Source organism: Equus przewalskii, chromosome 2 (assembly GCF_037783145.1).
Source record: "Equus przewalskii isolate Varuska chromosome 2, EquPr2, whole genome shotgun sequence".
Lineage (NCBI taxonomy): Eukaryota > Metazoa > Chordata > Mammalia > Perissodactyla > Equidae > Equus > Equus przewalskii.
In genome coordinates, this window is record NC_091832.1 from 87,311,888 (window position 1) to 87,337,308 (window position 25,421).

Below are 25,421 nucleotides of genomic sequence, written 5' to 3' on the forward strand. Positions count from 1 at the left end.
CTGTCATTCAGCTTCGAAAGGTGGGAAGTGGAGCTGCAAGCTTCGAGCATTGCTGGGAACCCACGGCAAGTCCAGCACGTTATCAAGCAATCACAAGATGAATTTTTTCAAGGAAAAAAAAAAAACCTAACTTTTTCCGACCAGCGACATCTCTTTGTGCTGGGGTGCGCAACTACAGGGGCAGGGTGAACAAAAATGTCTGTGGTAAAGGCATCATCTTGCCATAGCGCGTGATCTGTACTTCTAATTTCCAATAGGAATCAGCAGTCCACGGTTGATTTATGGACAGCCTGCGTCGTCCTGCACGGGGCCAGTTCCAGGAGCCTTCGCCAATTAGCTCTATTTTCTGCTTAAGCCGTTAAAGCCACCTCCATGGAAACGCCCGGAGAGGAGGCCGGGGGGAGGGGAGCAGACAGGTGCGCCCTCTGTTTGGGAATACACAAAGGGCCGACCTCGCCGCCTCTGTGTCCCTGGCAACTCCACCCACGCAGCGCGCGCGCACGCCCCGCGGCCCCGCGGCGCAGTGGGTGGCCGGGCCGGCAGGCGGGCGCGGCGGCGCGCGAAGGTCTGCGCGTGGCGGCTCGCGGCTGGCGGAGACCCTCGGCCTGCTCGCGGACGCGGTGCCCGGGAAGCGCGAAGCCGGCTCCGGGCGGCGGCGGCGCGCGCTGTAGGGACTTGTAGTCCGCGTGCCTCCCGGGCACCTCCCCCGGTAGGCTGGCCCGCGTGTCCCCGCCCGCCGCAGGCCGACTTCCTGCCGCTGCCCAAACTACACCTCCCGCCGTCCTCTCTGCTGTCGGGCCGAAAGCGAAAACAAATTCTGGGCTGCGAGGGTGCTGCCCTCCGCCGGCGCCCCCCGCACCCCGCCCCTCCGGCGCCCTCCTGCGAGGTGGGGAAACGAAAGGCTGCGGCTTTCTCTTTGGGCTTCCTCGGCTCCCGAGCTGGGGAGCGCGCGGGGGCCGCAGGCCGCGCTCACCTGAGTCGGCCCCGCGCGCGCGGCGGAGGTTTCCTCGCCTCCCCCCTCGTCTGGACGAGGAAACTTGTGGGGGCGGCGACCCCCGGCCCAGTTCCTGAGCCGGGCGGCGAGGCCACGGGGAAGTGACTGCTCACGCGCCGGGTTTCTTTGATTTTCCCCCCGTTGCCCTGGGCGCGTGGTCCCCCGGGAGGCGGCCGCGTGCGCACGGCCATGCATTAGGCAGGGCTCCCCTATGCGCGCGGAGAGCGCCGACCGCCGCCTCGGGCCGCTGCCGCCGCCGCCTGCCGCCGCCCGCCGAGCCCGAGCCCGAGCCCGAGCCCGAGCCCGGCGCCGCCCGCCCTAGGCCGGGGCGTCGAGGAGCCGGCGGCGCGGCCATGTGGGGCTAGCCCGCGCCGCGCCTGGCCTGCAGCAGGAGCGGCAACATGGAGGCGGCCGTCGGCGCCTCCGACGGCGGGGAGCAGGGCGGCGCGGGGCCCCGCGAGGACGCGACGCCCATGGATGCCTATCTGCGGAAGCTGGGCTTGTATCGGAAACTGGTCGCCAAGGACGGGTCGTGTCTGTTCCGGGCCGTGGCGGAGCAGGTAACGGGGCGAGGGGCGAGGGGCGGGCGGGGCTGGGTGGGAGAGCGGCTGGCGGGCCGCCGTCCGGCCGCCCACGTCCGGGCCGCGCGTGGCCCCGCTGGCGTCACAGCGGCCCATTGTAACGCCGGAACGGGACGCTGCCCTGGGTCTGGGAGCAGTAAATCGAAACTTACGAGCCCGTCCATTAACCGGGTGTCGCCCCTCCTCGGGGAGAGGTAGTGAGTCGAGGGTAACCCGGGAGGCCTGCTGAGAGCGGGTGCAGTTGATGGGTGGCCGGGGACTTGGCGAAATGATCTTTTTCCATTCTGTTCCGCATTCACCTTCTCTTCGTTTTGTCAGCCCAGCGTTCATACCACTCCACCAGTGTTTACTGGAGGAGGTGGTGCGCCAGCCTGTCCTCGTGGAGCATTATTTTTCCTGTTCCTGGACTTGGGAATGTGGGGTTAAGCCCGCCGATGTCCGCTTGAGTCAAGTGGGGAAAAATGTGCCGTTTGGGAAAGCCAGACTTTTAAAAATACAGAATGTTTTAAAGAATTGTATTTGAGTACATTCCATACTTAATTATGCTTTGCAAGACAGTGTAGGTTATGCTAAAAATAATTTATTTTTTAAGAAACTCTATTTTGGTGTCGATAGTGGGAAGGATATAACTGGGGGTTCTCTGGGCCCTTCTTGACTGAATTTTTCTCTGTGAATGGTCAAAATCGCTTTCTAATACAGTTGTTTAGGAAGGTGTTTCTGGTTTTGTTGGTAAAAGAGCTTATTCCATGTTTTAACAATCTGGTTGGTAGGTATGCAGTCACCAAAACCCATCCTATATTGAAAAATAGCTGGTGAAATAGTTGGTTAAAAGTTTCACATTACTGCCTTGGTGTGTATTTTCATACCTTTCACAGTTTGCTTTCCTTTGGCTTAAGATCCACTCCTTCCCTCTCCACCCCTTCCCTCCCCTCCCCTCCCGTGGAGTTTTTATGTTTCTGTTTTTCTCGACTTTTTTGAATGCTAAATAGCTTTCAAAATTTCTATTTGTGAGTAAATGTTTTACTTAACATCTTCAGACCAGTCTATTCTCATTTTTTTCAACGTTGGAAGGTTACCCATTTCCCAAAGGCCCTCGTTTTCACATCAGTAGCATAAAATCTTTTTTTTAAACAAGAAATTGATTCAGCTGATACAAACCTTTGTATTATGTTGCAGGCATTGTCATTCAAACAGCTTTCGTAAAGCTCCCCATGTTAAGCTCGGTCTTTTTTCAGTTTATTAGGTTTCTTTTATAGCAGAAATTTTGGATGTTCTTGTGTTGCTGTGGGATATATTCACACCCACCCACCCCAGTCTTTACTATTAGTAGTAGGTAAACATTCTGTCCCGTTTCTGAATTTTCCGGGTCTCCATCTGTCCTGCTTCCTTTGCCTCAGGCTCCCTGGACTCCAGAGCAGCTCCAGAAGCAGAGGGAAGAGGTGGAAGTGAATTCAGTTCCTATTTATGCGTACTGTTAGCTCTAGCAAGAGTTCGGTGAGGAAGGAGGTAGAAACAAATAGAAATAAGGGAAGTATGATGCTTATTTGGAGTTGGATTATCCAGAGCCTAGTTTATATTGAAGCGGAACGGGTATCTGATTTCAGTCTTAGGTGCCATGGTTAATTGGTAAGCTTGATTATTACAGAAGCCTCTCTATTACTGTGGTGGGATCTCTATTTTTAAGGGGAAAGGGGCAAGAGCTAGTTGCGTTAACTCATTGCTAACATTCAGATCCTGCAGTTGGTTGTGTCTTGTAACGGGATTTAATTTAGGCCTGAGGGAATATCCTCTCCAATTATGTGACACTGGTTTTTAGCCTACTGAGCTTAGAAAGCTTCATACCATGAATTTTAGGGGAAGCTCAGTTCTTTACTAGGCATGGACGAAAGGTGTGGCTTCATGGCCAAAGGGAAAGTGTGTGCATGGGGAAGGGAAGTAACACCAACTTCAGGCTGCCCTTTAAAAATCTGCAGAGGATTTACTTTTTTGCCAGATTTCTCCAAAAATATCAAAATAATTGATCATTTCTAAGAAGGAGTCAGAGTAAGTAATCTAAAGGGTAGTGTTGGGGGCGGAGCGGGGAGGGAGAGACTTGAATTAGGACCAGCCTTTCCCTCCAAATTACCTGATTTAGGTAGGTCCTTCCCTTTTTACACTTCTCGACTTGGGCCTGCAGGAGGCCTGACCTCAATCAGCTCTGGGGCCATGGAGCTAAAAATAGGGCGCTCTTAGCAGACTTGCTGCAGCAGTGGCTCAGCCTTTCCTAGTGTTTGTCACTGTCTTGTCCCAAGTCAGGATTGGAAAGCCTCCTGTTTCTAGCTTATTTTCGTGTCCATAATAATTTGCAGAGATATTTGTCATACCATTTGAATTCTTCCCCGAATATCCTTGAGCTTGCACTGTATTATACTTTTTAAACAGTTGTCATTTAACCTACTTCTCTTGCAGTGCTTGGCTTTGTAAATACCAGCACCCTACAGTTTATGGAAATTGCTGCTTCGAACAGGTTCAGATTTCATGTGCTATAAAATCTTTGTTAAAAGAGGAAAAAACAAGAGATATCCCTGCCATTGTTTTTGATGGAAAATAAGCTTTATTCAGTTATGTCTCCCAGCTGTTGCTAGGTAAATGGCTTTAAGACTAGCTTCACTTTGCTAACCGCTGCTGTATCAGATGACACTGTGGTTTACTCAAACTAATAATACCTTGATTCATAGTAGTGTCTAACAGCTTCTGTGAAAGAAGTGTAGCTAAATGTCCTTTGCTGAATTGGCAAAAAAAAATCATGTGGTGGTAATTTTTACCTATGGATAGTCTTTCCAGTGCTGGAAGCTTAGAATATGTAAGGATGCTGTTTAAGAGTTCCCAAGACAGCAGTGTCCCAGTTGCTGACCTCAGCTGGTGCATCTTCAGTGCATCTCAATGTAAAGGGACATACTAGCTGTCTAGACAGTTGTACTTCTGGTTCTGTGGGTATAAATGAGCCTTGGCTGTTCAGAGAGACCTGTAGAGTGTGCAGCTGGATTCTCTGCTCACCCTGAGCATAAGGGAGAATCATTCAATTGGAGCTGTAACTCTTAAAGCTATTTATATTAATATAAATTCTCAGGAGGCCCTGATAGTAGTTTGACATGTAGTTATTTTAAATGTGTCAGATATTTTTTCCCCACCATAACCCTTTAGGGTACCAGGAACACCTTCGTTTGAAACAGCTAGTAATAGGAAATAATATGTCTCCTCCTTTAAGCATGGTGGTTAAAATATTGTGTGCTGGCCAAAGGGTTCCTAAGCATTTGATAATATTAGTTTGTTTCAAATCAAAGCTTTAGAATTTTAGTAAGAGACAAAATGCCAATTAGTTATTCCTTCTGTTGAACTAGTTGTTTAACAGAAGAACACAGAGGCTACGAAGTGAGATTTGCATCATCTTTGTAGTGTGGCTTATTTCATGTGGACTTTTAGATTTTGGGCATAAGAGCAAGTTTCAAGGCTATTGGGATGACAGCCCACAGCAGCACGTTTGCATCCTGTGTCCTGCACACTGGGATGTTCTTTCAAGAGTCCTGTAGGCCTGACAGCTAAGGATTTTAAGAATGTGCGGCTTAATTTTTGTGAAACCTTGGTGGACTTTAATTTTCAATTACTTGCCTCACGTAGAAATTTTTGGGAAAAATAAATCTATCTTTTTCAGGCTTAAAGCCTCAACAAGGATTCCAGCTGAAGTTGCCTCTTTGTTCGCTTTTCCAACAAGCATAGGCTGAAGCTAAGCACTGTGTAGCAGAGATTCTGTTAGCCCAGGTTTGTGAAGAGCAAAGTTATAGTGGAGGGCTGGCCAGGAGAGGAGTGTCTTAAGTGTACAAAGGAGTGAGTCCATTGACCTAAAGGAGAAATGGTAGCAAGCTCTTTATAGAATGGCATTGGGCTTAATAAGTACTACTGTTTATATATGTGATATCATCTGTGTGCTTAGAGGAAGAGGTGGGAATGAAGAAAGATCTAGAAAGTATAGAACGGGAACCGGAGGGAACCTGATGTCTATTGGTTGTGAGGTTATTTTGGGCGTGAAAGAAGGCACTCAGTCGTAACTTAAATCCTCTAACACAATGCTTATTAAGAGTGTGTTGCTTTTCCTTTTCAGGTCTTGCACTCTCAGTCTCGCCATGTTGAAGTCAGAATGGCCTGTATTCACTATCTTCGAGAGAACAGAGAGAAATTTGAAGCGGTAATTTGTAATTTTAAACATGAAATGGTGTCCTGACTTGCATTTACATTTCAGCCTTTAGAAGTGGTCTGGTGGGATTTCACAGGCTGGATCTTCGTGCAGGTTATGAAAAATAACCTTTTTTATAAGAAGGAATTGCTTTATTGAATTTAAATCCAATTGTGATATTTTTAGGCCATTTTGTTGAATTCATTTATTCTGACATTTAGAAAACTTCTATGATGGAAAAGACGCTGAGCTGTGGGGAATGAGAAGATGACTTGTGCAGGATCCTTGCGTATTAAGAGTGAGCCTTGTCTGACATGGAATTAAGTGTTGTGGTTAATAGAGTTTTCTGTGGTTGGTAACCTGCTATGAATTTAAAAAATTTCAGACTTGGGGTATAAGAAATATGCTGAGCATAGTTAATACTGAGCCTTTAATTTTATCAGAAGGAATTTGTAGATTTTTAATTTTCAGGGTTCATCATTGTGATGATATGAATCACATTATCAGAATGCTAATTATGTAAATAATGATTAATAGTTAACAGAATGTTGTATAACAGCTCACTGTAATTTTCTTAGTAGTATGCAGTAGGCTGTGAAATAAGATGCCACAGTGACCTATTTTCATTTTACTTTGAAAGCCTTATAGGATTTACTAGTTATTGGTTGTATGAATTAGAATTATGTCATCTGACAACTTTCAGTAGTGTTTTTCCCTGTTGACGGCCAAAAGAACAGTGATACTTTGCAAATGACTCAATTTTAAGACTTAATAGGTAAATAGTTCTTAGTTTGGATGTGCTCTTGGGTTAATGTTCCTATATCCAAGCGAAATACTATTATGGTGACATTTTTCTTGGTGCCGTGTTATAAGGTGGACAGTAATATATTCCAGGAAGGAGAGTGACCTGCAGGAGATTCGAAAACTTGTCTAATTAAAAAGAAAGTGGTAATGTGGAGGCTAGATAAGAGAGTATTAGGGTGTGGTGGTGAAGAGAGGAGGAAGTGGAGAGGTCTTTAGGTATTTGAAGAAATTTCAAGTGAATTAATCATTATTATTGGCCCCAGAGGGTAAAATCCTGTTGACAGTAATGGAAGTTGCTCACATTGCTTGAGTGCCAGCTGTGTGCCGGGCGCTGTTTGAAGTGCTTTGCGTATGTTGAGCCCTGACCATCTTAGAAGGGATGATCAAAGGTGGACAGTTCAGTGGGGAAGTTTCACTTTCCTTATAGTAAGTACCTCTAACAGTTTCTATTGGCTAGAATTGGAAGAGGCTGTCCTGGGAAGATGGGCTGTGCCTTGTTAGGACCATGTTAGTCAGGGCCTGGATGGTACTTTCTGATTAGAAAGGAGATCTCAGTTTGGATGCCTGCTGTGTCAGAACACTACCTGGGTCTCTTCCAACTTTAAATGGTTCTCTTCCAACTTTAAATGGTTCTCTGGGTGGTTTTGTTTTTTCTTAAGTCTATAAATAATCACCTAATACAGAACAGTAGCCTCTGATTGGTGGGATATTTAAACTGTATGGTTATTTTACTAGAAGTAAGTGTTATATATGTTGAAATGTAAGGTACTTTTTGGAAATTTGATAGTATACAATCGATAAAGGAATTAATCTCAATCTTAAAAACCTTGGGCAATTAAAAGATTTTTATAGATTGGGGAGTGTACTTTAATGTTTTTAAGTTATCACTTTGCTAAATTAACTGGGACTGTAATTTAAATAAAATTGAATTTGGTATTTCAGATGAATGTCTTTTAGAACTTTGTCAAGTAAATTAGTGCAATCACTATGAGAACAGCAAAAAACGTTATCACGTAGATTCAGTAAACTCAATTTTATTTTTATGTTAAAGTAACAAAGAAGCAAGCTATATTAGAAAAATCTGTTGATTCCTCTTCAAAATATCTTTAGCATTATTGGTTCTCATCTCTTTAGTATAACTGACCTAAGAGACAATGAATATTCATATCTGTATTGGTAAACTAATATTTCTCAGCTGGTGTATCTGTCTTTGTTTAATTCTCCTCTATGCATTGGTTGTTACCAAGTTAATCTTAAAGTGCTGTTTTTATCATGTTCTGTTCTTAATGTCACTTACAGTGACCTTGGATTGCCTTTTCCCTCAGTTGAAAGTCCTACCTGGACTCAAGGTCCTCCATAAACAGGTGTCCAGCTGAGTTCGAATTGCTGTCACTTTGCTCTCCCCACCAAGTTGCCCTGTTCCTGCTGGTCCTGTCGAGCCTGTCTTCCCAACACAGTGCTCTTGCTGCCTCCTCATGCCACATTGTCCCTTTACCCATCCAGATGCTGTCCAGGAAGCCTTTCCGGACAGTGTTTCCTTCTCTAAACTCTTGTGTTTTTCTGATCTTTACTTAATGATTTGTATATATTGTCATTATTAGATTATATACATATTTTTTACTATTATTAATGTATCCAGGGTTTGTATGAGAGCTCAGTAATTCACAGTGAAGAGGTTAACTGGTGTTTTGATGTATTCCTAATAAACTCTTTTTTCCCCCAGTTTATAGAAGGGTCATTTGAAGAGTATTTAAAACGTTTGGAAAATCCACAGGTATGTAGTAATCTTCTCATTTCTATTTTTTAGATATTCGCATAATGTACTCACAATTCATTAGAAAGTAATATTAATATTACAGTGTATGGAGGGGTTACATACACTATGAGTTACCCTGTTTTCTTATAAACCTTTCTTAGGTGCACACTTTATGCAACATTTAGTTGGAAGACAGTTGGAGCTGTGTACTGTGCACTGGGGATGTTGCCTCACTAAGGACAGAGTGTGCTATCTTTATCTTTGTCATGATAGCATGTGAATGTAGCATAAAAGACCTAAAATAACACTGGTGGTGGTTTTCAGGATGCTGTGTTGGTATGTATATGGGGCTTAGCAGACAGGGCAAGATTTGATTGCCTCCTCAGGCAGCTGAGAAAGACAGGTTCCTTTAAGGAGGTTCCATTTCCTGTAATCAGCTTGAGAAGCAAGAAGAGACTTGAGAGTAAAAGAACAGCATTTCCCCGCCAACTCCCACTGCCACACTTTCTCAGTCGTGTAGAAGTTTAAAAGAATTTTTCTGTCTTTTTTTTTTCTGTTTACAAAACTTATGTTGTCCCTGTAAAAATCCAAATATGGAATGCCATGTAGAATGCTCTGTAGAATGTCCCATCATCCCCAGAGATAATCACTGTTAAGTTTAAAATAACATTACCAAAGGGAGAAGGTAAGAAGAGGAGTCGGGTAGAGAGGAAGGGGAATAACAACAGAGGGACAGGGTTCTTGGTCAGCAGTCGGTGCCGCCGCTTGAGTCCCTAATGCTAATTTGAGTGGGTATTGTGGGCCAGGAGTTGCCAGGCACCCTGGGCATGCAGAGGGAACCGGGATTTGGATGCAGTTCTCAGGAGCTTCCCTGTAGTAGGGAAGAATATCTAACATAAGTGAGAAAGTGCATATGTCATAAGAATTATAGATATGATGCTGTAGGCATTCCAAGTTTTATTTCTAGCTGGAGGCAAAGCTGGAGTTGGACGGTGAGTTGGCATTTGAAGTCTGAATAGATTCTGAATAAGAAATGCATGGGGTGAAGGGCATTTCCAGGTAGTGAAAATTGAGCTAGGCAGATTCAGAAAGCAGTTCAGTTCATATAGAGCATGTGAAGGTAGGACGTTGTGAGAAATAAGTCAGGGCAGGCTGAGCCAGATCATGGGAGAGCCCTCCATGCTGGGCTCAGTAGTTTTGAGTTTATACTTTAGGCCTGCGTTTCTCGCAGTTTGAGCTACACATCACCTGCATCAGAATCACCTGAGGTGGTTGTAGAAATGCAGATTCCCTGGCCTCTATTCCAGGCCTGATTCAAAGTCTCTGTGCCTGGGGCCTGGGAATCTGGCATTGGGATGCCTTTCAATTTTTCTGAGGCAGGAAGTGAGTGTGTTTTGTTCACTGCTGTGAACTGAGAATAATGCCTGGCATTTTTGTTCAGTCCGAATAAGTAGGTGGAAGAACATTGTGTAAAAATGGTTTGGAGGTAGATGAGACTAGAGGCAGGAGGACCAATTGCAATGGTGTAAAAAAAAATTGTTTAGGGCCAGCCCTATTTACTTAGTGGTTAAGTTTGGTGCGTTCCACTTTGGTGGCCCAGGTTCACTTCCCAGGTGCAGACCTACACCACTTGCCTATCAGTGACCATGCTGTGGCAGCAGCTCACATACAAGAAGAGGAAGATTGATGGTGGTGGTTAGCTCAGGGCAAATCTTCCTCAGCAAAAAAAAAAAAAAAGAAAAAGAAGAAAAAAATTTGTTTTATACATGGAAAAATTTGCACACTATTAAGTGTAAAAAAATGGGATAGTATATTATTACTCCAGTTTTAGAGACAGATACCCTCTGAAGGCCTTTTCTCTAAATCTGCTCCTGACTACATTTTTATTTCAGTGATTTTGATACTGAGTTTTGCCCATGTATGATGGTCACAAATTCATTTTCCTGAAGTTTATGTTTTTTTCCTCTCAGTTTATAACCCTCTTTGAAAGCAGGAATTGGATATTTTATTGCTTTTGGAATTCCATCGTTACGTTTCAATTTGGGGTGCCTAATTGATGATCACTTTGTGTGTGCTGAGTAAATGTTAAATCCACATTGCATTATATGTTAAGAGAATGTTAACCAGAATGTTCAGAGTTGTTATCTCTAGGCAGTAATGTTACTGCTGATTTTTACTTCCTTTGTGGAAAATAAAGGCAGTGACAAAAACCATTTATTAATTTTTTAATCAGAAAAAAACCCCAGGATGTTATTTTGTGGTGATCTTGTGCAGCAGTTCAGGCTGAGAAAGGGCAGACATAATGGGAGTGGAGAGAAGGGGACAGGGAGGAAGTGAGGTGGTGTGAACTGAACTGAGACTGACTGGGGAGGTGCGGAGAGGAAGGAGGGAGAGGTGCTGTGATTTTGAGCACGTGGGACAGGTCCCTCCTTCCTAGGATGCTGGCTGGCCAGATTTTTTATTCTTTTGACAATCCCTTCCCCAGTCTGATCAAACCTTCTGAACAGTTTCATTCTTCGTTGTTAGCATCAATATTTTTGTCTTCATTCGTTTCTTCTCTCTGATATATGGGATGTATGAAATGGAAAGAGAAATACGGTTGATGGATAAATTCCATTGCTTCATCCAGTTCTCAAGAAAAAGCATCTTTATCCTTTTACTTAAAATATCAGTGGAACATTTTGAAAAGTGCCTCAGACTTTTGCAAGAATATGTTTTTGTCAGCTTTCCTGAGGTAAAATTGTCATATAGTAAAATTCACCAATTTTAAGTGTGTAATTTGATAAGATTTGACAAGTGTGTACAGTTGTGTAACCACCACCGCAAACACCATATAGGATATTTCCATCTCTCCAAAAAGTTCCTCATGCCCTTTTGCACTTAATCTCCTTCCCCCACCCCCTAGCTCTTGGCAACCACTGATCTGCTTCCTAAGTTTTGACTTTTCTAGACTCATATTCACGGAATGATATAGTTTGTAGTCTTTTGTGTCTGGCTTCTTTCACTTAGCGTAACGGAAACACTTGGAGATTCTTCCATGTTGTTGTGGTAGCAGTAGTTAGTTCATTTTTATTACTGAGTTGTCGTTCATTGTATGCATGTACTACAATTTGTTTATCCATTTACCATTTGATGGATATTTGGGTTCTTTCCAGTTTGGGGCTGTTATGATTAAAGCTGCTAAGAACATTTGCTTCTAAGTCTTTGTGTGGACATATGTCTTCTTTTCCCTTGGATTAATACCTAGGAGTGGAATTGTTGGGTCATATGGTAAATGTATGTTTAACTTAATGAGAAACTGCCAAACTGTTTTCCAAAGTGGCTCTGCCATTTTGCTTTCTCAGCGATATGTGAGAATTCTAATTGCTCTGCATCTTTGTTGACACTCGATACTGTTAGCTTATTAAATGGCAGCTATTTTAGCAGTTGTGCAGTGGTATCCCATTGTGATTTTAACTTGCATTTCTCTAATACTGTTGAGCATCTTTTCATGTGCTTATTTGCCATCCATATACCTTTGTTGGTGAAACGTCTCTTTATAGATTTTGCCCATTTTTTATGATGTTGGTTTTATTGAATTATAAGAGTTCTTTATACTGGATATAAGTTCTGTATTGGATATCTATTTTGCAAATATTTTCTTCCTATTAGTGTCTTGACTTTTCATTTTCTTAATAGTGTCTTTTGAGGAACAAAAGTTTGCTGTTGATGACTAAGAACATTTAAATTGTTCTTGATATACTGTAGTTCATCAGTTAAAACAGGTTTTGCAAAAATGCTTTACTCTCACACACAATAAGAAAGTACATCAAACACTGTAAAAAGTGCTGAGTGAATAAAATTGTAGCCTTAAGGTAGAACAATGGTAGAACTTAGATTTTTTTTTTTTATAATTTAAAACGGGGGTTAGAGAAGACAAGAAGATAATTATGATAGCCATTGTTTTCTTAACCAGACTACTACAGAATTTATCCTGAAGATTAAATACTTATTAAATGGTACATTAGGGGCCAGCCCTGTGGCCAGGTAGTTAAGTTTGCACACCCTGCTTCAGCGGCCCAGGGTGTCACCAGTTTGGATCCTGGGCACGGACATGGCACCACTCATCAGGCCATGCTGAGGCAGCGTCTCACATAGCACACCCAGAAGGACCTACAACTAGAATATGCAACTATGTACTGGGGCGCTGTGGGGAGAAGGAGAAGAAAATAAAAAAGATTGGCAGCAGATGTTAGCTCAGGTGCCAATCGTTAAAAAAAAAAAGGTACATTATTTGAGAGGCAGTATTTTGTTGACACTAGTAGAATAATTTTCCATTTTTCAAAGTGATGTAACACATTTTGCAGAAAAGTAGATGTAGCTTGTGTTTGTGATCTCAGCAGACCGGGTTCAGTGAAGGATTTCCTCTAGAGCAGAGGGTGTCGCTTGTAACAGTTCATGGGAAGCTAGGATTGTTCGGCAGATGCCTATTTTAAGAAATCTATTTTAATATATGGCACTCATTTCATTTTGAAAACCAGAGCCAACTTTTAAGAACTATTAAAATGGAAAGTCTCTGAGGGAAAGATTTTCCTTGTCTGAGATCAAAACATTGTCTAAAATCTTTTATTCTCAAATTTCAAGGAAAAAGCAGCAGTATTCATTTACCATAGCTCATTATTTTTAGTGACTGTTAGTATTGTCTTTACTAATTTCACAGGTAGTATACGAATATATTCTCATGGTAAAAAGATTTAATACAGAATGAAGAGTGAATATCCTTCATTTTCCCTCATCTTGAATTCCCTGTCTCCACTGTCAATTTAGGATGTGTTCTTATAGTCCTCTTTCTATGTACATATGCATATGTATTGAACATACCTTTCTGTTTGTTTTATACAATACGATTATTTTACTGTGACTTACCTTTTACACTTAATAATCTGATCAGTTTGTGTGGGTATACCTCGTTCTTTTTAATGATTGCATGGTATTCCATACATAGTGTAGACGAACCATAAATTATTTAACTATTTCTTGCCTATTAGTGGGATCTTGGGGCTTTCTTTTTTTTCTGGTGAGGAAGATGGTCCCTGAGCTAACATCTGTGCCAGTCTTCCTCTACTTTGTATATGGGACGCCACCTCAGCATGGCTTGATGAGCAGTGTGTAGGTCCATGCTGGGGATCCGAACCTGCAAACCCACTGCTGCTGAAGCAGAACACTTGAACTTAATCACTATGCCAGTGGGCCAGCCATCTTGGGGCTTTCTTTAAAAAAAAATTTTTTTTAACTATTACAAATAGCTACAGTGAGCATCCTTGTTTATATACCTTTTTGTGGACAGATGAAATACTTCTTTAGGATAGATTTATAGAAATTGAATTGCTGGGTCAAAGATATATGGATTTCTTTTTGAGAAAGATGAGTCCTGAGCTAACATCTGCTGCCAAACCTCGTCTTTTTGGTGAGGAAGGCTGGCCCTGAGCTAACATCCATGCCCATCTTCCTCTACTTTATACGTGGGATGCCTTCCATATCACAGCTTGCCAAGCAGTGCCGTGTCCGCACCCAGGATCCGAACCAGGGAACCCTGGGCCACTGAAGCAGAATGTACACACTTAACCACTGTGCCACCGGGCCGGCCCCTATATGGATATTTTAAATTTTGATATATACTGGCCATTTCCTTCTAAAAAACTTAAAGACTTAAAGTGACTCCTTTAGGACTGTTAGAATTTCTACCTCATTTCAAAACATTTGCTGGGACTCTGCTCTCTTTATACCTTCAGTCTCCCTGAAGGTAAGAGACCTTCTGCCCTTTTTTATCCTTTCTGATTACTGAGTTCTGCTTCTGTTGAACATCTCATTTTCTGGGTACATACCATGTCCAGGCTCTGTCCTGGGTGCTAGGTTGGAGTACAGAGCCCTTGCCTTCAACACTTTGTCAACTTAGAGATACCACTCCATGGTCTTGCCACCAGTAGGCACTGTCATTCCACACTGTTACTGAGGACTTTTGCAACAGAGAGTTGGGCAGCTTTGCTTTTTGTGTTTCTTTTTTGAAAGATTTTATTTTTCCTTTTTCTCCCCAAAGTCCCTCAGTACATAGTTGCATATTTTTAGTTGTGGGTCCTTCTAGTTGTGGCATGTGGGGTGCCGCCTCAGCATGGCTTGATGAGCGGTGCCATGTCTGTGCCCTGGATCCGAACTGGCGAAAGCCTGGGCTGCTGCAGCGGAGCACGCAACTTAACCACTTGGTCATGGGGTCCGGCCCCTGGGCAGCTTTTTAGTGTATGTTATATCCTGTTTTATAAAATGTTTTTATAGTATTCACAATACTAATAGTATTATTGAGCTTTTCTAGTTCACTGGGTATAATGTGTAAAGGTACGTATTAATGTACTGTATAGAGGTATATTGTAAAAAGTATGAGACACTTACGTGCCAACTATTTTTTCTTCAATACAGGAATGGGTTGGACAAGTGGAAATAAGTGCCCTTTCTCTTATGTACAGGTAAACAGTGATAACATAAGTAAACAAAAATAAAATCAGTGGGAAATTAGTATATTCTGTTGTACTAAAACTGTTAAAGTAGAAAGCAATTATATGCCTTGGTTGTGAAGCATCTTTTCTAAGGTTTTGCGTTTTTAATTGCATCGTTTAGATTTTGACATTTAGATATGTCAACATTTAGAAGCTGTAGGTCTTAAAATATTTTTGGAAAGGAGTACAGAAATTTTTCCAGGCTTGTAAACTATATCACTTATCAACCTTGTAGAGAAATGATTTCCTACTTTCTCAGGGCCAGTAGCATTGAATGGCCACTGGAAGAGAGGCAAAGTACCGTATTATCAATTTTACTGCTGTTGCCCAAGAGAGGAGGAGGCTAATGCTTTATTTTTTCTTTTGGAAATGTAAATAAATTTCATCTTTACAATTTCTGTGCCTTGAGGTCTCCTTTTAGAATTGTATATGAAGTTACATTTGAAAGTTTATTTTTTTAAAAGATACTTTTATGTAGTATTTTGCAACTTAGGTGTTCCATTACTATCTTTTGTTTGTTGCTCTACCTCCACTGCCTAGAACATTGCTTGGCACATGCCAGACTTGTGATGAATGAATTAATGAACTATTAAATCTCAATTCATGAAATGTATTCTGTCAGAAGTAATTTCTAAATGTTATTTTCAGGAAAGATTTTATAATTTATCGAGAACCAAATGTTTCTCCTTCACAAGTAACTGAAAATAATTTTCCTGAAAAGGTAAGAATTTTTCTGAGTGTTTCTAAAGGATTTAAGTAAAAGAACTACTCATTTGCCACCTTGACCTTCTGAGCTATAATTTTTAAGTGACTTTTTGAATAAATTTCTGTATGAAGGTTATGATACTGAGTTTAAGTTCCTGTTAATCATCGATTCATATTATTTTGTATTTGATTTTCCCCACAGAGCATTGTGTTGAACCTATTATAACATTTCACCAGAGGAAAAAAATTGAGATATTATTGTATATGATCAAAAAATTTTTTTTTAATTGGGGTCACATTGGTTTATAAGTGTAAATTTCAAGTGTACATGATTTCAGCTTCTGTATAAACTGCATCATGTTCACCATGAAAAGTCTTGTTTCCGTCTGTCACCATACATATGTGCCCCTTTAGCCCTTTCACCCTCCTCCACCCCCTTCCACTGTGGTAACCACCAGTCTGTTCTCTGTACCTGTGTATGTGTTTATCTTCTCCATATGAGTGAAATCATACAGTATTTGTCTTTCTCTGACTTACTTCGCTTAGCATAATACAGTACCCTCGAGGTCCATCCATGATGTCGAAAATGACACAATTTCGTCAGTTTTTATGGAGGAGTAGTCCATTGTATATATATACACCACATCATCTTTATCCATTTGTCCCTTCATGGGCACTTGGGTTGCTTCCAAGTTTTGCATATTGTGAATAAGGCTGTAGTGAACATAGGGCTGCATATATCTTTTTGAATTAGTGTTTTCAAGTTCTTTGGATAATATCCAGTAGTGGGATAGCTGGGTCATATGGTATTTCTATTTTTAATTTTTTGAGAAATCTCCATACTGTTTTCCATAGTGGCTGCACCAGTTTGCACTCCCACCAGCAGTTTGTGAGAGTTCCCTTTTCTCTACCTTCTCTCCAACACTTGTTATTTCTTGTTAATTATAGCCATTCTGACAGCCATAAGGTGATATTTCATTGTAGTTTTGCCTTACATTTTCCTAATAATTAGTGATGTTGAACATCTTTTCACGTGCCTATTGGCTATCTGTATATCTTCTTTGGAAAAATGTCTGTTCATATCCTCTGCCCGTTTTTTGATTGGGTTGTTCGTTTTTTTGGTGTTCAGTTCTATGAGTTCTTTATATATTTTGGAAATAGTGTATGTGATTAACTTGACTCTTACTGTTTGGTGTCAATATAAACATTAAATAGTAAAATAACTTGTGTAAACAGGTTCTTCCAGTGCATCCAGAAATACTTTGGTAATTTCTCATTATAAAAATAATTTGCTGGTGAAGGTGTTATTGTCATGAAGCAGAACCAGCTGAAAAATTATGTGACACCTAGAAAGAAAAAGAAAAATCAACTGGTACATTCTAAGAGAACTTTGTTTTAATTAGCTGTTTTAGAATCATCCAGGCCAAGTTGAAGTATCTTGTCACCATGCTAATGGTGGTAAGGGGGAGGGGAATTGAGTGAAATACTCTCTTTGTAAAGACTTGGGGGTTTCCAAGGTGGTTAGCTCTAGCCTTTGCAATACAGTTTTTGGAATATGATATAATCTAAACGAAATCAGTATGCATTTCTCTATGTAATTGACTACTTAACTAAGTAAGTAAGTAATTGACTATTTAGAAAGTACTTAAAACTGTAAAGAAGCAGAAAAAATTTTCTTTTGATTCTGCCTCTTAGAGGTAAGCATTAGTAAGGTTGTGGAATATTTTCTTGGTCTTTTGTCTCTTTTTTCCTTCCTTTTTTTTTTTTTTTTTTTTTTGCTGAAGAAGATTGGCACTGAACTCACATCTGTGCCACTCTTCCTCCACTTTATATGAGGGGCTGAAAGGTGTCTTTTATTTTTCCTTTTCAGGTATTACTGTGTTTTTCAAATGGAAATCATTATGATATTGTCTATCCCATAAAGTATAAAGAGAGCTCTGCCATGTGTCAGTGTAAGTATCACCCATTTGTTTGTATAGGAAATTATATTCCCAAGCTATACAGTCTTAATACGAAACAAATCAGGGCAAATATACTCTGTTGTATAAAAAGATATTTCTAAGAACCGTAGGTTACCCAAAATATTAATACTATAATAAAAACTTGTTTCAACAGAAAAAAAGGAGTTAGGTGCTAGAGTTTGACTTGTAAATACAAAGTTATTTCTTTCCTGCAGTAAATAATTTGTGTGTGTGTGTGACTGTGAGGAAATGTGCCCTGAGCTAACATCTGTGCCAATCTTCCTCTATTTTCTGTGCGGGATGCTGCCACAGCATGGCTTGACGAGCAGTGTGTAGGTCTGCACGTGGGATCCAAACCTGTGAAACCTGGGCCACCAAAGCAGAGCATGAAAACTTAACCACTACACTGCTAGGCTGGCCAAATAATGTTAGTAATAAGGATTTGTATGTATTTTTAAAGTTGTTAGTGTGTAACTTGAAAATGTAAATGAGCAAATCAAGCATTTGGTTGTATTTGGCTCTAGAGCAGCGTTTCTTAGCGTTGGCACTGTTTGACATTTTGGGCCAGAAACTTCTTTGTGGTGGGGGCTGTTCTGTGCATCGTAGGATGTTTGCTAGTATCCCTGACCTCTGCACAGTAGTTGCCAGCAGCTTTCTCTCTCCCACGTGGCAATCAAAAATGTCTCCAGATCTTGTCAAATATTTCCTGGGAGGATGAAATCCCCTCTCCTTCCCAGACTGAGAATCACTACTCTAGTAGTTCCTTCCTTGCTGCCACCCTTCACATCCTTTGTCATCTGGTCTGACAGAGTGCACACCACGCATACAAAGCAGCAGTGCTGGACACGTAACAACTCTTTCCTCTTAAGCTAGTGGTGACCGGGAAAGATATGTGTAATGCAGATTTTTAAAAAATTGATTGATTGTATTTTGAGATAGGAAAGTCTACCTGTGTGTGTCCTGGGCTGTGTCGTCCTCCTTTCCCAGCTAGGCAAAATCTGGATGCTTCAGCTCCTGGAGCCTCCCTTTCTTGTGCTTTCTCAGTGCCTGTGGTTTGGATGATAATAGGGTTGGAAGAAAGATGGTCTGTGAGAAGGAGGTCTCTGGGGACTCATGTAGGGGGTGGGCACCCATCGTGGGTGAATTCTTAGTGTACTTGTTTTCATAAAGATTACTGTAATAGAACCAAATGAGAGTCCTAAACTCCATGTGTAGACTCCTAAACTCCGTTTACTAATCTTTATTTCCATGTTCTGGAGTTGTTTTTTTTTAAAGCAGAAAAGTTGTCCAAATAGCCTTCTTTCCTTCAGTGGCTGCTGAGAATACATTTTATAACAGTTTCTTTTTAGTCCCTAATGAAAAGTTATCCTCTTTCTAGCAATCTTAATGTTTTCCATCCAAGGCTCTTAGGGTTGGGCTGGTTGTATGACATCTCTAATTCTCAGTTTTCTCATCTGTACAGTTAGAAGAATAATACTTCACTGTGCTGGGATTAAATACGAAGATATGTAAAGGCTTAGCACAGTGCGTAGAATGGAGTAATTGCTCAATTTTTATGTTTAACTTTTACTGTCATGCTTGTTTCACAGTGGTGACCCTTTTTCTGTTTTTGTTAGTTTTAAAAATGGCAGTATCTCCTAAGATGATTTTGAACTCATTAACTGCACACACCGAGATTCTAGTTGTTCTCTATCTGCGTAACTTTCTGATTAAATTGTGTTTTGACCATAAGATGTTGCAAGTGTCAGTTAAGATTTTAGAAGTCTCAGTGATAGACAATCTCAATTTTATGTTAGAATATAAAATTAGTTAATATTGCATAACATCTCTCTCTTGTTACTTGCAGCTCTCCTTTATGAATTGCTCTATGAGAAGGTATTTAAAACTGATGTTAGTAAAATCTTGATGGGACTAGACACCTCCGAAGTAGCTGATGAAAACAACAGTGAAATATCAGATTCAGAGGATGATAGTTGCAAGTAAGAATGAATTTAGGTCCTGAAATACCTTTATAGTGCTGTAAATGTTCAATAAATGTTCCTGCCTAGAGTTGCCTCGCATGTTGAGATATTATGGTATTCCTAAAATACAGCAGCCTGTGGTGGAAGATTCTTTTTCCCTGTCACTAATTTTACCTGATTTCTATTGCAGGACTTTTTCTTTTGAAAGTTGATGTTTTGGTTGATAAGAATCTATTTCTGTGTAATCTAGATGAGTATCTGTAGAATAGATTTGGTCTTACCTATATGTGCATGTATTGTAAAATTTTAAGGTTAACCTGTCAATTATTTACATATCCTGTGATGAAAAAATGGCCATTTTGATTTCCTTGACTTTTTAAAATTTTGTCTTAGATAATGCTACTTCTTTTTCTTTCTCTTTTCTTTTTTTCTTTTTAAAGATTTTATTTTTCCTTTTTCTCCCCAAAGCCCCCTGGTACATAGTTGTGCATTTTTAATTGTGGGTCCTTCTAGTTGTGGCATGTAGGACGCCTTGTCAGCGTGGCTTGATGAGTGGTGCCGAGTCTGCGCCCAGGATTTGAACTGGTGATACCCTGGGCCGCTGAAGCAGAGCGTGCGAACTTAACCACTTGGCCATGGGGCCGGCCCCCTTCTTTTTCTTTTTAGATAATAAAAATCCCAAGTTGGGATATAGGTATGTGAACAGCTTTGGATAATGCCACTCTTTAGGTTGTGAATAAGCACCTTTTAACTTGTAGTCTCTTGAGTCTTATTTTTCTTTTCCACACAGGCTGTGTGGGGTAGTTTAGATTAGAGGTTAAGTATAATCTTAACCTGGATGCATAGGTTAAGAGCTTGGGCTGCGGACTTCCAAACCTGGTTTCAGACCTGGCTTCCTGCCTACTAACTAGACTTGGGGGAAGTTACTTAAATTCACTAACAAGCCTCACTTCTGTAGCTATAAACTGAGGATATATTAGTATTTCCTCGAAAGGGAGAATTTGTAAGAATTAAATGAGATAACCTGTAAAGTGCATAGCCTAGTTGATAGATATAGTGTCCAACATATGTTAGTTTTTATCAGTAATATTAATAAGTTTATATAAGAACCAAGCCTATTCCATTCCCAGTGAAGCTATAAGTGTGTTATTTCTCTTGTCTAAGAATATGAAAGTATCCTACTTAGTGTCACATACTGTGAAACTAGAGAAAGGAATGAAATTAAGCCTTAGGGTATCTAATTCTTCATTAAATACTTAAATATATCTGCTTTTATCTGTAATTCTAGGCGTTTGTTGAATTAAATTTTTCTGATCCTGATTGAAGATTTGATTGACTACCATTTCTTTGTAAGAAAGAAATGAGTCACTTAGGTTAGAATCTGGGTCTGCCATTGTAAATATAATCCTAGAATAGACTAATTAATTTTGCACAGATAGAAATTCTGCTCCATGGTTTTCTCCAGGAAACCATGTCTGATTCAGATGTGTAATTGAGCAGACAGGGAGTTGGGACAGAATGATTAGCTTGTTGTCTTACACCTGTGAGTGGTGTAGGCGGCCTTCCAGCACATGCTTCGTGGTTGCTGCTGCTAATAGTTTTAGCAATTGCTGGGTCTGGGACGGCAGTCGCAGTGAAACATGGAGTAAAGGCTAGCAGCCTGGAGAAGTTTACCAGGGAGGATGTGCACGTTGTAATGCTCAGTTTTTCTTTTTATACTGTACTGTTGTGCCCCTTGGACATGGGAGCCTTTTTAATTAACTTTTCGTTGCATTATTAAGATTTCTTTTTACTTGTGTAATGTCTGGTGTAGGGAGGGCAAGGCTTCAGCTAGGGAAGAATGTCACATAATCGTGGCAGGATAAATAGGCATAGTGTGGTAATAAGGAGGAAGGTACAATGATGTCACTATAGTCTTGTGCCTGGATTCTTGTCACATTCATATTGGTCAATCCTGAAGTACTGAAAATTATGGGTGCTTTTTTAGTCTAGACTCTAGATACTTGGGGTCTCTTAAACATTGCTGCATTTAAGGGTATAGACTTAGAGATTGTTCTGAAGACTAGAGATTGATTTATTAAGGAGGAATTGTAGGAGAGAAGAGTACAGGTAGCCTCTCACTTCATCTCTCATCTGACCTGCCATCACTCTGTTCCAGCATCTCCAGCCTCTTGGCCACCCCAGGGTCTTTGCACTTGCTGTACCCTCTGCCTGGAATACTAAGTATCCATATGGTTTGCTATCTCATCATCTTTAATTCTGTATTCAAAAAGATGTCTCAGCAGGTTCTTTCCTCATCCCACTTTTTATTATTTGAGCCTCCTTCTCAACACTATCATTTCTTCCTCCCTCCCTCTACCCCATAGCACTTATTAGCATTTAACTTACTGATTTCATAGTTGTATCTCATCTCATTAGATTGTACATCTTGTTGTAGTGGAATATTTTGTCTAATGGAGCCTCATTTATACATTGAAAGGAAATTTTTACATTGAATGTTTTATAAACTCAATTATTCTATCCACCCAGATTTCACAGTTTATTTCTCTTTCTTTTTTTCTGGTGATTCAGCCAGTAAGAGGTACGGATATAAATCTTTGACTTACATCTTACATATACATGTACACATACACATAACACCCCCACACATCCGTGCACACTTATGCTAAAACTCTTAGGAGCTTCTTGGAATACAGCTTTGGCTTTTTGTAATATAGCTGACTTCTGAGATTTTTCTATGAGGTTGGAAGAAGTTAAATGCATGCAGACGCATTTTGTGCTCCTAATTATGGTTCTGTTTCTTCCTTTGTAGGAGTGAAGCTGCCGCTGCTAATGATGTGAATGGGTTGAAAGCTTTGTCGAGTGATCAGGTATTTCTTTGTAGTTTTCTTTTCTTTTTTTCTGGTACCTTTTCAATAGAGGCAGGATCATCTAGTAAGAAACTTTTTGGCTGACTTCTTAATTTTTGAAGTTTTCTGCTTCATTTGATTGTACTCATATATAGCTCAAACGAAAATGTTGTAAAAGCGTTTCTGTGTTGATCAGACTTCCTGACTTTGTTTGTTTAGCACCTGAAAAACAATGGGAACTCTCCTAACCTGCGTTTGTCTAGAAAGGTTCTTAAGTCACTCAATCCAGCAGTCTATAGAAATGTGGAGTATGAAATTTGGCTGAAGTCTAAACAAGGTGAGTTAAAAAATCTGCATTTTCCATAAATTTTATTTGTGGGTGCTTGAAAATAATTAAGTCAACTTGATATATACTGGTGTTTTACAGCTCAACAGAAACGTGACTATTCCATTGCTGCTGGCTTACAGTATGAAGTTGGAGATAAATGCCAAGTAAGTGATTATATAGAGGAAGAAAAGATTTTACTTGAAATCTTACTTATTCCAATAGGAACCAAGAAAACAGCTCACGTTTGTGTTGTTAATTTAAGATTTCAGAATGTTTTATCTTGTATACATTTTAATAGTTTTAAATGTTTAGCTTTTTGCCCCGTTTGAATACATAACCAAAATTCTATGTATCTAAAACTATCGCATCCCATCGCATGATCTTTAACGAGTCACTCTCTGATATTACTTGCTTCAGAGAAGGAAGTTTAATTACACTTGGCAGATAATTTACTGAAGGTGATTCAAACTTGACGTTATAATTTGTTTTCTTTATGAAAGTAATCCTGGAAGATTTTGATGGATAGATAATATTTTTCTCTTGGATTGAGAAAGGCTAGTGAATAGTAAGGAGAGTGCCATTTACTGTGAGTGAGCTGCCGCTGTGCATTTAAGTAGTTGATTGTTAAAGTGGAAGGTTGGGTTAGGTCAGTGTTTCTTAATTTGGAATGATTTTGCACCCCCCCCAACAACGTCTGCAGACATTTTTTGTTGTCACAGCTGGGAAGGTGCTACTGACATCTAGTGGGTAGAGGCCAGGGATGCTGCCGACCATCCTACAGTGCACAGGACGCCTCCCTGCCCCCAAAGAATTATCTGCTTCCAATAATGCCAATTATCTGGTCCAGTCAAACCAAGGCTAGAGAAACTCAATAAGATAATTTCCAAGGTCCCTTTTTTGTTCATTGTTTTTGAAAAGGTACTACTATTTCCAAAACAGAAACAACGCACATGCACAAAAATATTGCTATTTGAAAGGTAATTTTCATCAAAAATGGTTTCTATTTTAAATGGTTTGCCATTTTAAAACTACATTGGGGCCAGCCCTGGTGGCGTAGTGGTTAAAGTTCAGGACGCTTCGCTTCAGCAGCCCTGGGTTCAGTTCCCAGGCGAAAACCGCACCGCTTGTCTGTCAGTAGCCCAGTAGCCATGCTGTACAGGCAGGTTATGTAAAAAGAGGAAGATTGGCAACAGATGTTATCCCAGGGCGAATCTTTCCCAGCAAGAAAAATAAAATAAAATAAAGTAACTTAAAAAAAACCCAACTACTTTAAAATAGCTATTGACAAACATTTTTTCTTGACTTATGACGGAAACACTCATTTCCTTTATGATGAAGTGGTTTGTGAAAAGTATCTGATTGACCAGGATTATATCTGGGCATAAAGTGACAGACTTTACCTTAAGAACTTTTACTATTGTTCTGATTCGAGGGTATTTGAAAGGAGAGGAAGAAGAGAATATGATTCATTTAGGTTCTTCCCTACAGGCTTGTCAGAAGTGTGCTCTGATGGCCGAACAGAATTGTGGTATCTTTTACAAGAGATTTGGAAAACTTAGAAGAAGGAACCCAGGGCTTAGGGCTCCCCGTCCCTCACCACCCAGCCCCAACAGAGAAGAGAAGGTTGCTTATCTTATGTTGCATCACTAAAATCATCTTAGTCGTTATTTTAAATCAAGCGTATTTCCTTTGAGGTTTCAGTTGCTTTTGGTAAAGTAGATGCTGTTGATAAAGTAGATGGTAAAGCAGAGACTTGTTTTAATTTTTTCCTTTTTAGAGTATTTTGTTTCGATTTCTACTACTTAACTATTTCACTTGGCTAAAATTTCTTTGAAATTTTATTATGGAAACTGCTGTGATTCAAAGGTGACTTTTGTTTACTCAAGTAAGCATGTTAGATGTATTTTAAACTTTATCAAAATTAACTTTAGAAAAATCTTTTTTATTGTTAAACTTTTGAAGAGAGGAAGGCAAAGTGTCCTGTTGTGGTTGATGAAGAATGAAACCTCAGCTTGAGGACTCTCATCTGCTAATAAAAGTAGGAGGTTGCTTAAAGTCATGCTGCATACCCTGGGCTCCCAGCGTGGTGATCCTAGTGCAGGATTGGCAGATGCCCTGATCGATGGGGGCCATCTGACCACAGAAAGAAATCTAAAGGCTTACTGTTCTGTCATGATTTGCTATTGGCTAAAACCGATTGTTTATTAGAGAACAGATGGTGGATCTATTTTTAGGGAGAAAAAAGGTCACAGTTAACACATTTTAAATATTGGAAAAGTGAGAAGATAATAGTAGTTATAATAATAGTTGCTCTCGTCTAGAGTGGTTGCTGTGTGCTAGTTGGTGTCCTTTACATATATCATATGTACCTCATTCCATCTCCACGAGTCCTATGATGTAGGCACTATTATTAGCCCGATTTTGCATATGAGGACACTGAAATTGAGATAAGTAACTTGCCTAAGGTCATATTGCTGGTAAGTAGAAGAGTGGGCCTTGAATCCTAGTGTGTATGGTGCCATAGCCCTGGTTCAGAACCAGGACGTGCTACCTCTCTTGTTTGGAGCCTGAGTTGATTGTGCTCGTACTTCTCTTTGAACTATTTATTTATTTATTTATTGAGGGAGATCAGCCCTGAGCTAACATTTGGAGCCTTATTTGATTGTGCTCTTCTTTTTGAACTATTTATTTATTTATTTATTGAGAAAGATCAGGCCTGAGCTAACGTCTGCTGCCAATCCTCCT

The 25,421-nt window shown here is 40.5% G+C and overlaps 1 protein-coding gene across 9 annotated transcripts in view; it reads left to right on the forward strand.

The window, feature by feature from the left end:
- The first annotated feature begins 500 nt into the window (after positions 1-500).
- Positions 501-25,421, forward strand: part of OTUD4 (OTU deubiquitinase 4) — a 46,951-nt gene continuing 22,030 nt past the window's right edge. The window contains exons 1-11 of one of the 9 annotated variants that reach the window (XM_070608953.1): positions 4,024-4,199; positions 5,267-5,373; positions 5,714-5,797; positions 8,313-8,363; positions 14,796-14,842; positions 15,521-15,593; positions 17,448-17,529; positions 19,385-19,517; positions 22,312-22,369; positions 22,568-22,685; positions 22,776-22,840. In XM_070608953.1, the coding sequence (XP_070465054.1) occupies positions 5,750-5,797; positions 8,313-8,363; positions 14,796-14,842; positions 15,521-15,593; positions 17,448-17,529; positions 19,385-19,517; positions 22,312-22,369; positions 22,568-22,685; positions 22,776-22,840 (675 nt within the window). In that variant the 5' untranslated portion in view covers positions 4,024-4,199; positions 5,267-5,373; positions 5,714-5,749. Of the gene's footprint in view, positions 1,555-1,583; positions 1,773-4,023; positions 4,200-5,266; positions 5,374-5,713; positions 5,798-8,312; positions 8,364-14,795; positions 14,843-15,520; positions 15,594-17,447; positions 17,530-19,384; positions 19,518-22,311; positions 22,370-22,567; positions 22,686-22,775; positions 22,841-25,421 lie in introns of those variants that run through there. The other 8 variants (XM_070608950.1, XM_070608957.1, XM_070608956.1 and 5 more) reach the window with 8 other exon arrangements.